Source organism: Gopherus evgoodei, chromosome 5 (assembly GCF_007399415.2).
Source record: "Gopherus evgoodei ecotype Sinaloan lineage chromosome 5, rGopEvg1_v1.p, whole genome shotgun sequence".
Taxonomy (NCBI): Eukaryota; Metazoa; Chordata; order Testudines; family Testudinidae; genus Gopherus; species Gopherus evgoodei.
Window position 1 is genome coordinate 142752029 of NC_044326.1, and position 13662 is coordinate 142765690.

The 13662-nt window shown below is 49.5% G+C and overlaps 1 protein-coding gene across 2 annotated transcripts in view; it reads left to right on the forward strand.

Annotated features, from left to right (window-relative positions):
- Positions 1 to 13662, forward strand: part of SRP72 (signal recognition particle 72) — a 43667-nt gene that overhangs the window by 23688 nt on the left and 6317 nt on the right. For both annotated transcript variants that reach the window (XR_004000768.1, XM_030565563.1), the window contains exons 9-17: positions 3792 to 3923; positions 5679 to 5807; positions 6744 to 6816; positions 8268 to 8332; positions 8921 to 9016; positions 10194 to 10297; positions 11176 to 11253; positions 12037 to 12174; positions 12818 to 12855. Coding sequence is in view for 1 of the 2 variants with exons in the window: in XM_030565563.1 (XP_030421423.1) it covers positions 3792 to 3923; positions 5679 to 5807; positions 6744 to 6816; positions 8268 to 8332; positions 8921 to 9016; positions 10194 to 10297; positions 11176 to 11253; positions 12037 to 12174; positions 12818 to 12855 (853 nt within the window). In the remaining variant the exon portion in view is untranslated. The remainder of the gene's footprint in view (positions 1 to 3791; positions 3924 to 5678; positions 5808 to 6743; positions 6817 to 8267; positions 8333 to 8920; positions 9017 to 10193; positions 10298 to 11175; positions 11254 to 12036; positions 12175 to 12817; positions 12856 to 13662) is intronic.

Genomic DNA, 13662 nt, shown 5'->3' on the forward strand with positions numbered 1-13662 from the left:
CTTTTGAAAGACCATTTTAATAGTGAACCAGAGTAGTGGGGGGAGGAAGGGTGTACTCTTGTGGCCTAGTAGGAATCCTGTGGTGATTGTTGTAATGTTGCTAATGTACCTATGAATTTTAATTGGGACTGAATCTATGAGTTGTGTGACATTATGCAGTAACAGGAAATTGGTGGGTGTAGCGGGGGGGGGAGCGATAGTTCAGTGTTTTGAGCATTGGCCTGCTAAACCCAGGGTTGTGAGTTCAATCCTTGAGGGGGCCACTTAGGGATCTGGGGCAAAAATCAGTACTTGGTCCTGCTAGTGGAGGCAGGGGGCTGGACTCAATGACCTTTCAGGGTCCCTTCCAGTTCTAGGAGATAGGTATGTCTCCTATTATTATTATTATTATTTTTAAATTGCTGAGCATGCGGTTGTATGTGTTGTGAAATAATTATGTTCAAAATAATTTTATTCTGTAACAGAATTCAGTGCAAAAATCCCCCGTGCAATTTTAAAACAAATACATTAAAAACCTAATAAAAACTTTAAAAAAATAAGAGAACAGAACTTATGAGGGGAAAAGAACATTCACATCCATTTCAGCTACACGTACACCTACCGTGGCTTTTCACAGGTTTGTGTCTGTGAAGCTGTGATTGTCTTCAGTGTCCCCCCAGGTGGAGTGGTAGGGGTAGTACAGCGACCCCGATGCCACGTGGAATGTTGAAGGGAGGTTAATGAGCAGGTCCCGCTATTGAGTTTGCAATGGGCTGCAGAGGGAGGCGAGCTCAGGCTTGTTGAACCTGCAGGTCCAGTAGAGTGTAGCATCTGTGTTTGCTGTCTGAGAAGCTCCATTATGTCCTGGTGCCTCTCCCTCTTCTTTTCCTTCTGGGACTCCTGGGCCTGTCTCCTCTCCACTCTTCCCTTCTCCAGGCTGTTCGCAATGTTCATCCTCCAGGCCTTGTGCTTGTGGTCCAATGCAGTGCTGGCTTGCAGGGTCACATTGAACATGTTATCCTGAGTCCTATTCTTTCTTCTCCTCATCTGGCTTAGGTGTCCTGTGGGTGTGGGGGGGAGACCCTGAAGGCCACAGTGGCAGTAGCTGAAGATACAACACACAGCGGTTCATTATCAGCACATTCACTACAGAGAGTGAAACTACTGCTGCTGAATTCACTCCCCTTGCTCCCCTAGCATTGTAAACTCTATATTCTTGCTTGGGATTGGGATTGCTTGTGCACGGCCCCACTCACCACACCAGCCTGGTGAGTATGACCCACTGGGGTTGGGGAAATGCAGAAGGAATTGCTCGCTGGCAGCAAGGGAGGTTTAGGTTGGACATTAGGAAAAAGTTCCTAACTGTCAGGGTAGTTAAACACTGGAATAGATTGCCTAGGGAGGTAGTGGAGTCTCCATCTCTGGAGATATTTAAGAGTAGGTCAGATAAATGTCTATCTGGGATGGTCTAGACAGTATTCGGTCCTGCCATGAGGGCAGGGGACTGGACTTCATGACCTCTTGAGGTCACTTCCGGACCTAGAATCTATGATTCTAGTAGCACCGAGCACTGGCACCGTTTCCCACAGGCAGGGATGATTTTAGCTGATCTCTCACTCCTCAGGGTAACAAAGGCAGAGAGAGCAAAGCTGCTGCTAGCATCCCAAAGCCACCAGGGTCTGTGTGCTGCTAACCTGCGCGTTTCAATGGTGCCCGCTGAAGTTGTCACTGACTGGCATGGGAAAGTGTCCCACCGCGGTGGAAGAAATAAGGCTGCCTTCTCTAGAAACCTTGGGCAAGGGTTGCAGACACCTCCATGAAAGTTTCATCGAGATCTCGCTGGAGGATTCACAAGGCATCCCAGCGCATATAAACAGGCGGCTCCACTTGGCCTGTCTCTTGAGGGGAATGAAAAGCAGATAACAACTCTACCTCTCTTGGTTGTACCACTCCCTCTTCTAGCATGAGTAAAGTAATGAAAAGTCAACAGCTGTGTCCTGCCATTTTGGGGGTGCCATCCCTGTAATGGAAAAGTTATCTACATACCTACCCAAGGTTCCTTCCCTGCATCAGGCTCACCAGTGTGCCACTGGTGGGACTGGCTGGACGGCAGTGAAGTCAAAAGCAGGTCCTGGCTTGCTGTGCAGGTGGATCCCACCGGTCGCATGACCTCATACTCCTCCTCTTCTTCCTCACCCACCACCTCCTTATCCTCGCCGTTCAGAGGATGGCATGTAGCTCTTCGTAAAAGTGACACGTCTGCGGCTCAGCCCTGCACTGACTGTTGGCCTCACTGGCCTGCTTTCACCTGGTGCTGCTGCTGTCCCTTTCGTACCCCTTCTGCATCCCGTGAGCAATCGGCTCATAGAGATCCATGTTTCTATGGCTGGATTGGAGCTGTGTCTGCGCAGCCTCTTCTCCCTACCAGCCCAGGAGATTCAATATCTCCTGTCTGCTCCAGGCTGGAGTGTGTAGTCGGCATGATCAGCTGGGCAGCTCCATTCAACAGTGGAGAGCTGCTAAGTGGGCTTACCAAGCCAGGCAATCAGAAAAAGGAATTTCAAAAATTTTCCAGGCTTTCAAGGGGAGGGGCTTCTGGTCTCCGTGACCTCTGTGCAGTGGATTTCACAATGGTAACCAGCACGGTCAGTGTGGAGTACTGAGACAGATGCTGGAGGACAGTTAGGATCAATGTAACTAACACAGAGTCTACATTTGTATTGTGTCGACTTAAGCACATCGATTGTGGGTCTCCCCTGCTCAGGCTGAGGTGTTACTATGTTGGCATAACGGGGTAATTGCATTGGTGGGAGACCAATTTTGAGTGTAGACGCATGCACAACTAGGTCAGTGTAGATCAGGCCTTAGTTATGTGTCACAGCTCCAGTTTACACTTGTTTCACATTTGGGAAGTGTTCTTCACAGCCATAAGTGCTAGAGGCCTGATTTCTTGTTAAATGAAAACTCTGGAACATGAGAGAGTCTCCAGGGGAAACTATTGGCTCTCATAATGCTCTTTTGTGTATATATCTCACGGGAAGTCACATAAATACCTAAATAATGTAACATTCCCAAAGGGTTGCGACTGGTTAAGTTGTGTTTTGATTGTCAAGCAAGTGAACTCTTCTTGTAATAAGAAACCAGTGAGAACTACAAAGTCGGTCTTGCAAGTGAACAAACAAGCATAAAGATTGATTTCTGTCAGCAGTTATCAAGGTCTTGTTTCTTTCTCAGGAGGTCTAGCAAGGCTTTGCTCTAGGAAGCAAATACTATTTCTATAAGTCAGGATTTGGCTAGTTATATACTTTTACTATGTTTTTATGGTGGAAAATAGTGAGGGGAGACTCAGACTATGTGGCCCAGAGGGAAAGGTGCTGACTTAAGAGACCCAGGTTCTGTCCCTGCTCTACCACAAACTCTTTTTGTGACCTTAGGCAAATGTGTGCCTCAGTTCCCCATCTGTTCAATGGGGATGAGAACATGGTCCTACCTCACAGGGATGTTGAGAATAAAGACAGTAAAGGTTGTGAGGTGCTCAGATAGCACCACAATGGAGGCTATATAGATGTTTAACCACACTGTGCTCTCCTATCTTATTCCCCTCCCAGTCACCGTGCCTCACTGGCTCCTTTCTTGTGTTCTTTATGCTGCCCAGTGCTGGCAAATAAGGCAGAAACACATGCCTGTAGGTGTTCCTTGCCCGTTCTGCATGTGGTGTGGGGAAGGATGAAGTCAGTTTGGGGGCCCAGCTAGAGATCACCATTTAATGAAGGTAGTGGAACTTGGCTTGATCTCAGTTTTGTTTCCTACAGGACCAAAATGTCTTTGACTCAAAGAAAAAAGTGAAATTGACCAATGCAGACGGCGTGGAGCACAAACTCTCCAAGAAACAGCTCCAGGCCATTGAATTCAACAAAGCTTTACTGGCTATGTACACCAATCAGGTAGAGAACTGTCCTTTGTCTGCTAGGTACAGATTTACAACCAGTCACGGGAGTTTGAGCAGAAATGTAAATCCAGTTGATCTAGTCAGATCTCCATAGACTGTTCTTTCCCCCTCAAAGTAGTCAGGATGTTGTCCAGAGATGGAGTGAATTTTAAATGCTAGATTTTTTTCAAAAGTGCTCAGCACCCAGTAGCTCCTATTGAGAATAATCTTTTTGCTGAGGCCTTCTGATAATCTGGCCAATTCATTTAGGTGCCTAAATTGGAGATGAACATTTAAAAAATAAAAATCTGGCCCATAATGTTTAATAGCTATCAGAAAAACTTCGTGACTATCCTGGTAAATGTATTGTTTATTAAAATAGTATTAACTGGGTATGTGCAGATTGAGAAGAAATTGTGCATTGCTCTATATGAGGAAATGTGCATATTGCTGTTCTTGTTAACAAGGACCAATAATGTCCATTGCCAGAACAAAAACACAGGAATTTGGTACTAATATCGGGGTCCAGGAGCTCAGTGGTTTGGATGGGTGAGCTTTATAGAAGTCTAAATAACTAACAAAAATACTGTCTGGTTTCTAGACCACAGAGAGCTACCTGTGCAGGCACTTCATGGGGTTACACACTGGCTGCTGATGGCAGCTTTCAGTGTGGCCTTGTAAAGAGGGAGATTGAGGCCCTCTAGCAAGAAATAAAAGCCTGAAGCTGTGTGTGTGCAGAATCTGAGATTTATCCGTTGTCTGTTACAGAATCTGGCAGAAGGGGTGCTCTGGGCATTTTCACCTAGTTCCCCTTCCATTTCCAGAGCTCTTAGTTAAATCAGACTCCACCCCCCTATGTGTGTCTAGTTCCTCCCTGTCCCACACAGACATTGTAGTGCGAAAAAAAGGGAGAACCTTTGAGAAAAATTCATCTGATGGTGGCTCACACAGCACCTTGCTTGGAGAGTCTCTTCCCAGATAATGTGTTTTACTGTAGTAGCAACGACAGGCTCTGATGCTGATTTGAGCTAGGCACTGGATGCACATAACCGACTGTCTCTGCCCCCAGACCCTAAGGCCTGGTCTACACTGGGGGGATCAATCTGACTTATGCAACTTTAACTACATGAATAACGTAGCTGAAGTCGATGTACTTAGATCTATTCACCGCGGTATCTTCACTGCGGTGAGTTGACTGCTGACGCTCCCCCATCGACTCCGCCTGCGTCTCTCGCTGTGGTGGAGTACTGGAGTCGATGGGACAGCGCTCGGGGGTCAATTTATCACATCTAGACTAGACGCGATAAATCGACCCCCCCGCTGGATTGATTGCTGCCCGCTGATCCTGCAGGTAACGTAGACAAGCCCTAAGTGTCTAGACAGATGTAAGAAGCTGGCAGGAGGAGCACAAGGGGGCACTGAAGAGGCTGTGGCCAGTGTAGTAACCAGCTGCCTGCGCACAGAGATGTAGAGGAGTGCAGTGATGGCTGTGGTTATCACCCAAAGGCCCTGCCATGTGGGAGTTGTGGGTCAGTATCTCCTTGGGCTGTGACTTCCCCTGTTTGCACAGCCTCTACCGCCACCATGTCCCATTCCCGGTTAGGGCAGTATAGTCTGGTCCTCAGTGGGCGGTGCAGTGTCTCTTGGAATCAGCTGATGGCAGGCAATGTCTGGCCCCACTAGCCCCCTCGCCCTCTTCTCTCTGTGGGGTTTGCACAGTCACACTGACTGGTCACTAATACTGAGGAAACCGTTCCCTTGTGTCCTTTAGGCAGATCAGTGCCGCAAGCTGTCAGCAAGTTTACAGTCTCAGAACCCTGAGCACCTGCTGCCTGTGCTAATCCAGGCTGCCCAGCTCTGTCGAGAGAAGCAGCATGCAAAGGCAATAGAGCTCCTACAGGTGGGTGACTGAGCTCCTCCTGCTGGTCTGGAGAGTGGAGGGCTGTTCCTGCACTGCAACCTGACAGATGGAGTTGGTACAAGGGGCAATTAATAGTCCTGAAACACTGGACACTGCAGAAATGGATGTTAGCTCAACCACCTGCAATGGTCATTGCGTTGTATAACGAGTGTGGCTTACGCAGGGCTTAGCGGTGCTTGGGAGAGACACGTACACGCCCATGCTCTGATCGTGAAGGATGTGTTCTTTCTATAATGGGAGAGCCCCGCTTGGCAGATGTCCTCCTTCACTATGGTGGTGGAACTAGGGCTGCTTTTCCTTCCCGTGGGGACCTGGTGGGTGCTGGTGCCTGGGGCTGTGCTCCTCTGGAAGGCAGGACTTCACTTTTCCTGGCCTCTCATCCCAAAGGGTGGTGTCCACAGCCCTTCTCTGGCCTTGTCTACATGCACAGGTTGCACTGGTTTACTTAAAATTGGGGTTTAAGCCGGTGCTAAAGACTCTGTGGATACTTCTGTTTCAGAGTGCCCTGTTCCTAATTGACTTGTGCTAAATTGAAATAAGCTGGTTTTAAACTGAAGTCGTGTTCGCATGGCACTTTAACTGGTTTACTTAAATGGGTGCAGCTTCCTCATGTAAACAAGGCCTCTATCCTGGTGTCGAGTGTCACCTGGCATGCTGCACTTGCCAGCTGCCTGCCTAGAGGGAGCAGCTGCTGTGTGCGGTAAGGGCATGGCAGCGCTGTGGGAGGAGTGACAGAACATGGAAGCAATTCAGGACTCTGTGTGGAGTGGTTCCACTCAAACTGGCTCCCTGCCTGGCTTCAAATGACACACTCGAGCTTTTCTTTCTGAAGTTGATTTTAAAACGGGCCCGGGCCAAGGCTGATGCGCTGTGTTCATGAACATGCTCGTGTGCCCTTTCATCTCTCGCCCTCAGGACTTTGCGGAGCAGAGCCCTGCCGACTCGGCACAGATAAAACTGACGATGGCACAGCTGAAAATCGCTCAAGGTACCAGTGCCCTTTTTTGCTGGGAAATGCTTGTTTAATGCTAGGTAAAAATACCCAATCCTTTGTCACTGGTCTTAGTGTCTGGAGAGCCAGGACCAAGAGTGGCCCCTTGCTGCTTTGAGCCCCAGCAAGGCAGCTCCACCAGGATGGAGTTCGCGAACACTGCACTTCACAGCCCTGCAGGAGGGCTCGGAGAGCGTCTCCACTCCTCACAGTGAGCAGCATTAAAGCAAGCTGTCCTAGGCATTTGGCCAGAACCATTTTTTCTCTTGATCAGTTCTTGGACAGGGCTGCCCCATCCCTCTGGTGTCTGTGAGAGGAGTTACCAGGGGAAGGGGTTGTAATTAGGGGATGGTACCTCTTGCCGAGGGAGTGCCCTATGGAAATCAGTGCTCCTGCCTGAGCCTGGCATTGTCCATGCAATGTGTGGGTTGTGTGCCCCAGGGGGCAGGGCCTGTGGAACAAGTGGAGGGCAGCCCTGGGCACTGTGCTGATAGCTGGCATTCAACGCATTACAGTGGGCTGATGTGTGTGCTTCAGCCTGACCTGAGAGGGGGAGCAGGACAGCTGGGCACTGAGGGTCAGCGCGGGCAGGGAGAGGGGGATTTGTATTAATGTGGTTGGTGCGGGATCGACCCTTTCCTGAGTGGCCGCAGAAGTACATACAGGAAAGGCTGGGGATCTGCGTATTGAAATGTTTGGCTGCCGCTGACTGCATGTCACGCAAGTTGTAAAGTTCCCCTCGAGCTACCTCAAATATGCACTACCCAACATCCAGTACTTGGCATGGGCCGTGCTCCATTGTCGCCTGGCAGCAGTGCCCGCAATCAGTGGGACTATTGAGGAGAAATAAGGGGCAGGATCTGGCCCTGCAGTGCTTGATGGGGGGAGAGTGGGGAAGGGGGATCAAAGCACTTCCTGTTGGCCCAGCTTTGCTCCCATTGGAGCTTGTGATAAAACTTGCACTGGCATCAGTCGGAGCAGGCAGGCCAGAGCTGACTGAGATTTGTTCTGAAATACACCCAGCTGATAGTGCTCCATTCCCTCCCGTAGGGAAGTAAAGCATTGCTCTTGATCCACTGCTTCTAGCAGTGGAGCTGGGGATGAGCCCTTTGCATGTGGTAGCAGTCTTGGGCATGCTGCAGACCTAGGTGGGGAGCCCAGTAGGTGCTGGGGTTGCTGCAGAGGCTGTTTAGTCTGAGGATGAGAAGAGCACTGTTGGGGCTGACGTTTCTTCTCCGTGAACGGCCAGCGATTATATTGTCTTAACAATAATAGTGGAGAAAACCTCTTCAGCAGTTGGTCCTGCAGGCAGAGGAGTATGGTGGCCAGTTGGCGTGTGCTGACTTCCCTAGGGACACTGAGGGTAGGGGGATCCAGGATGGAGAACAGGGGCAAGGAAAGCATTGCTGTGTAGTTTAAAGTGCATTATTCTCCCTTCTTTCTCTAAGGCAGCGTCACCAAAGCATGCATCATTCTGAGGAGCATAGAAGAGCTGAAGCATAAACCAGGCATGGTGAGTGGCAGTTAACAGGCACCATCCCAGAATACCATTTTCATGCTCCTTCCCTGTTCCTGTTTCCCTGTCTCCTGAGCTACTCCTGGACTGAGATTCAGATCTGGGTGCCCAGTGTTGGTCTCAGTCTGTTGGTCTGCTTGCACAGTGCGGCTTAGTTGCTGAGATTTTTGATACACAGCGTTATGCCTCAGAGTAGATGTTAGACCTTTAGATAACTCACTTATTGTGGTGAAAGCCAGCCAGACAAAGGGTAATAACTTGCATCAGAGTCCCCCAACAGTGTGGGAGCCTTGGCTTTCCCAGTTCAGTGATTCTCTCATCCTTTATCCTTCATTGATTGGAAACCTTTTAAACAACAGTTCTCCTGGGCTATTTCGACCATTGCAGTAACGTCCTGCCTGTACTGGGGAGGATAATCCCAGCGGGCAGCTGCTGCTTCAAATTGCCATTTTTGCAGTTTGTTCCGTTCCCTTTTTCCTCAGCAATTCTTTTAATAACATGTTTACATGAAAAGTATCTTAAAATGATCACTTACAAGTAGTGCCCGCCCCTTGACTGCACACTGACTGTTGTTGGGGTTTGCAGGTGTCTGCGTTAGTGACGATGTACAGTCATGAAGAAGACATTGACAGTGCTATTGAGGTCTTCACACAAGCTATCCAGTGGTACCAGGAATACCAGGCAAGTAGATCCAGGCAGACAATACATTTGAGAGTAGAAGCTGCTTTTTATCCCTTACTAACTTGCTGGAGACCAGCTGTTCCTGACCAGCTCCTACCTGTACATCGACTGGAGAGGAACATGGCAATAAGCCGTCTCCTTGCTGACGGCTCGCTACGGCTGTTGAGATCCTGGGGGGCCGGGGAACATTCTACTCCATGTCCCCCTCTCTCTCTCGGACATGCTGCTTGCACCAGGTTTGTCATTCGGACCAATGACAAGTTTGCAGTGTGGGGAAAATGGCAGACTCTCTTTACCAGCTCTTCCAGTGCCTGTCAGGTTACAGATTCTGCAGGCTAGCAGAGGGCACCGCAGTGTTGCCCCTCTTCCCGTGTTGACACTGGAGGAGCAGCAGTCAGTTGGCTTTGTGCACTTACTTGAGCCAGGAGAGCTTCAGAGAGGGACACTGATTCCAGGCTGGCAGCCTGCTGGCTGTACTCGGTTAATCGGAACGCTGGGCCGCTGAAAGGAGCCACTTGGAGTCTGTCGGATGAGCAGAATGATGGTTCCATTGGGGGCTCAGTAATTAGTTCCTGGAACCTGGTTATTTTGAGGATGTAGCAGTTTATTTCAGCAAAAAATGAATTGCCAGAAGAAGCATGTGCCCCATGGGAAGTATTCTCTTAAAGCTGCCTTGGCATGGGCTGTTTCCCATGTTTCTCTCTTCCCTGGTTTTCTGTCAGCAAGAACGCTTGGCTTTTCAAAATGCATCTGCCTGCGTTGTTCCCCACCTTATGATCTGATGCCTTGGCTGGTCACTGGGGAAATGGCTGATGTCCTAAACCAGGTTGTGACTTCAGGTTGCAAGTAAACAGCAGCAGCAGATGACTGTTAGTTTTCTGTAATTGTCAGACTCTGGCTAAAATGCCTGTCCCCTTCCCATTTTCACCCCTTCCTCCCAATTCTGTTGATCATGGGCTGCTGGTAGCAGGCGGGGTTAGGGTTAATGCCACAGACTGCCAAGCCTTTTCCTCAAGGAATGGGGAAGAAATTCCTGCAACTCAGTTCTCCTTCCAGATCACTTGGGTGAGGAGTTTACGTTGGTTTGAAACAGTCTCTAGTAAAGTCAGGAAGCAAAGCAGCCACATCACTGACTTGCTAAATGCTGTCAAACATTTGAAAACCTTGTGACTTGCAGCCAAAGTCTCCTGTTCATTTGTCGCTGATAAGGGAAGCAGCCAACTTTAAGCTGAAGTACGGGAGGAAGAAGGAAGCGATCAGCGACCTGGAAGAGCTGTGGAAGTGAGTTCAGGGAGGGGAGAAGGGTGTCTTGTTTTCCTTCTGGACCTGAGCTGTGGTCCTGCTGTTTTGGGCACTGAAATATGGGCAGTGTCTGGTCCCTGCGAGGACTGCTCAGGGGTTCTGGAGCCAGATAACGTGTGAGGCAGTAGTTCCTCCTTTTTAGACATTGTAAAGGGGCTTCTGGTCAAAGCTGTGCCCCCTGCCCCACCCCTTGGATGAAGTAACTGCTACAGAAGGCCTAGCCCCACGATCTGTAGTAACAGCTCTCTATCTCTGTTGTGAGTGCTTGTGCATTACATCCTGATAGAAGCTGTGTCTTTCACGTTGGATGCCATGTCGTCTGTCCCCAGCCAGCACCCATTCTCTGTGGGAGGAGTTCCCCAGTCCGTATCTGAAATTCATATGAGGCCCCTGGCCCTTCTTGATGCTGGCACATTCTGAGGACTGATCTGCAGCTCTCTCTCCTGTGTTAAGAAAAAACAAATCAGCCTGTCTGTGCAGTCTGAGCTAATTGTGGAGAGAAGCAGAGGCAGTGGGGTTTTTTTAAATACGGATAGAAGATTTTCGTAGGAGTGACCTTAAAAAAAAAAAAAATACACCAATTAAAAAAATTCAGGGTAAGAAAAATGACAACAGGCCCTAGATTTCTAGGGTTGTTGGCTGCGACAACAGCCCAGGGAGAGGCTAGTCAAAGTGCTTGGCAGTGAACACCCTGCATTGTACACTAACGGCAGCTGCTATTGCACACACAGAAAGCATCTGCCTGGGGCTAGCCAGCGTTGGGCTGTGTGGTTAGCTATAGTGCATACTCTGGGCATGGCTTGTGTTTGTAGAGTGTTCAGTGAACTTCACAATGTTCCTTTCTTCTTCTCTTCGAGGCAAAACCCAAAAGATATTCATACTCTGGCCCAGCTCATCTCCGCATACTCTCTCGTAGACCCCGAGAAGGCAAAGGTGTATCCTTTGTGGTGGTGACTGGGCTTGTAGAGGGGAAGAGGTTTGCTGTTCCCAGAATGTTTTCCTAATGATGTCATGAGTGTCAGGAATTTTTGAGCTGCTTCAGGACTCTTCCAACAGGAACATCAGGGAACCTCTGACCCTGGGGAGAGCAGGAAGGTCATAGTGCAACTCCACGTTAAGGGTGGAATTTTCAAAAGCATCTAAGTGAGTTGGGTGCCTAGCTGCTATTTAGTTCTAGTAGGATTTGGGTGTCTAAATTCCCTTAGGGCTTTTAAATCTCCCCTTGGCCCCCCAAAAGCAATGAGAACTTCAGTCAGTTAATGATGAGCGAACAAATCAGTATGATCCAACTTTTTGCTGTGGCACTTTTGTCCTATAGTGGTAACATGTTGTTGTACTTTCCCACCGAATCGTTTGGTGTAACTCTTATTGTAATAACCGATTCATACCTCAGTTCCCGTCAGCAGCTCTCAAAGCGCGTTACAAAGGAGGTCCGGGTCATCACTCCCCTTGTACAGTTGGGGAAACAGGCACCTAGAAGGGAAGTGACTTGTCCAAGGTCAACCAGCAGGCCAGTGGCAAAGCCAGGAACAAAACCCAGATCTCCTGGGTCCCTGTCTGTTGCCCTCTCCACTGATTCACTCTGTGTGTATGGATTGGAGCTGCTGGTTAATCTCCCTGGGACAAAGATGGGGTTTGAGTTGCTGCGGGTGCCTCCATCCCAGCTTTCTCTGCTGAATGCATTCCTGTTTCCATTCCTGAGCTCTGCCCCTCAACAGCCTTAGCAAACACTTGCCCTCGTCGGACACGATGTCTTTGAAAGTAGACGTGGATGCTCTTGAAAATTCCCCCGGGGCCACGTATGTTCGGAAGAAAGGCGGAAAGCTCACGGGAGAGAACCAGCAGAAAGAGCAAGGGTAAACAGCGTCTCTCATGCTCATCATTCCCTTCCGTGGGCTTGGGGTTAGAAAGCACTTGCTGTGTGGATCATCTCAGAGCTTCAGGCCTGTTCCTCCAGCCACCCTGCAAATGGTCTGACCAGTCAAAAAGCAGGCTGTCCCTTAGAGTGTCTGTAGGTAACTCCAGGAGGTCCAGAGAGGGACAGCAGTGGTCCCAATCAGTGATGCAAAGGAAATGTCCCTATCAGCAATGCAGAGGTGGGCAGCAAGGCCCTTGTGAAGCCAGAGCTGTGCACACCACTAGCGTGAGGCCAAGCATGGTCTGGGGAACATTCCCTCACACTGGGGTTCTCGTGCATTGGCTTGTGGAGCGTTTGCTGGCAGGCTGCAGAATGAAACACTGAGCCGGGGAAATGGGGGTGTTCTGGGAGCAGGAGTCAAGGTCTCTTACAGACTGGTCTGCAGGGGGAGTAACTGGAGATCCACTGCTCTAGAGGATTAGAACCGTTTCTCTGAGACTAGTGTCCTTTCCTCCTCATGTCCTCACTTCTTTGAAAAAAGAGACATTCGTCTCGTCCCAGCCCTGGCTCCGTGCTTCTCAGTGCGTTCCAGGGAATCCACTGCAGCACTGTGATCTTGTTTCTCCTCCTCCCTCTTTCAGGCAAGGAGATGTAAAGAAAAAGAGGAGGAAAAAGAAGGGTGAGTTGTGTGTGTTTGCAGTACGCCTTTGCTGTCCTGCTAGCGATCAGTTTGGAGCCTCAGCCACACCTTGTCATCTGTGCACTGCCCCCTGCCCTGGTAACATTCTTTAAACTCCCGTCCAGCAGGATCAGAAGATTGTGTTTTGAGGGTGGGGGATACCTACAGGAGTTAGGTGCCCAAGTCCCATAGATGCTGAGTGCCTCATTCCCTTGGTGTGTTTGTGTGTGTGTGTGTGGGGGGCGGTTTGGAAATCCCACCTATGGAGTTTAAACCACCTCTTTTAAAGAGTGACAGGTGGCTGCTACATGCCTGTCCTCCCTCCCACCAGGTCACTGTGCCTCCTGCCTAGTACTGTCTCTTCAACCTCAGCTGCTGGGTTCAACATAAAATGTGAAGTGGCCAGGCCTAAGCACCCCTCTATTCCCATTGGCTTCAGTAGAAGTTGAAGGCACTTTGCATTACACAGGATTGGGTCCTAAACAAACCAGAACCCCTCTGATTTCCAAGCCGTTGTTTCCTGACAGTATTTCCCATGTCCCCTTTAGAGGGGAAAGTAGCCCGTCAGATCTAACGCACGCAGCTGTGCCAACAAGAGGAGCTTCATTCAACTCTGCATACCTTGTGGGCTTAAGCTTTGTAGAGTCACAGATTCCAAGGCCGGAAGGGACTAGCCACTCTTTTCCTCCCCCCCCTCCCCCGAACTGCCCTGGAATAAGTCCTTGAGCAGCTCTTATAGCACAACAGCCCAGATGGAAGGAAGATTACTCAAGCTTCATATCAATGTGTGGGGCTTTTCCTCACCGT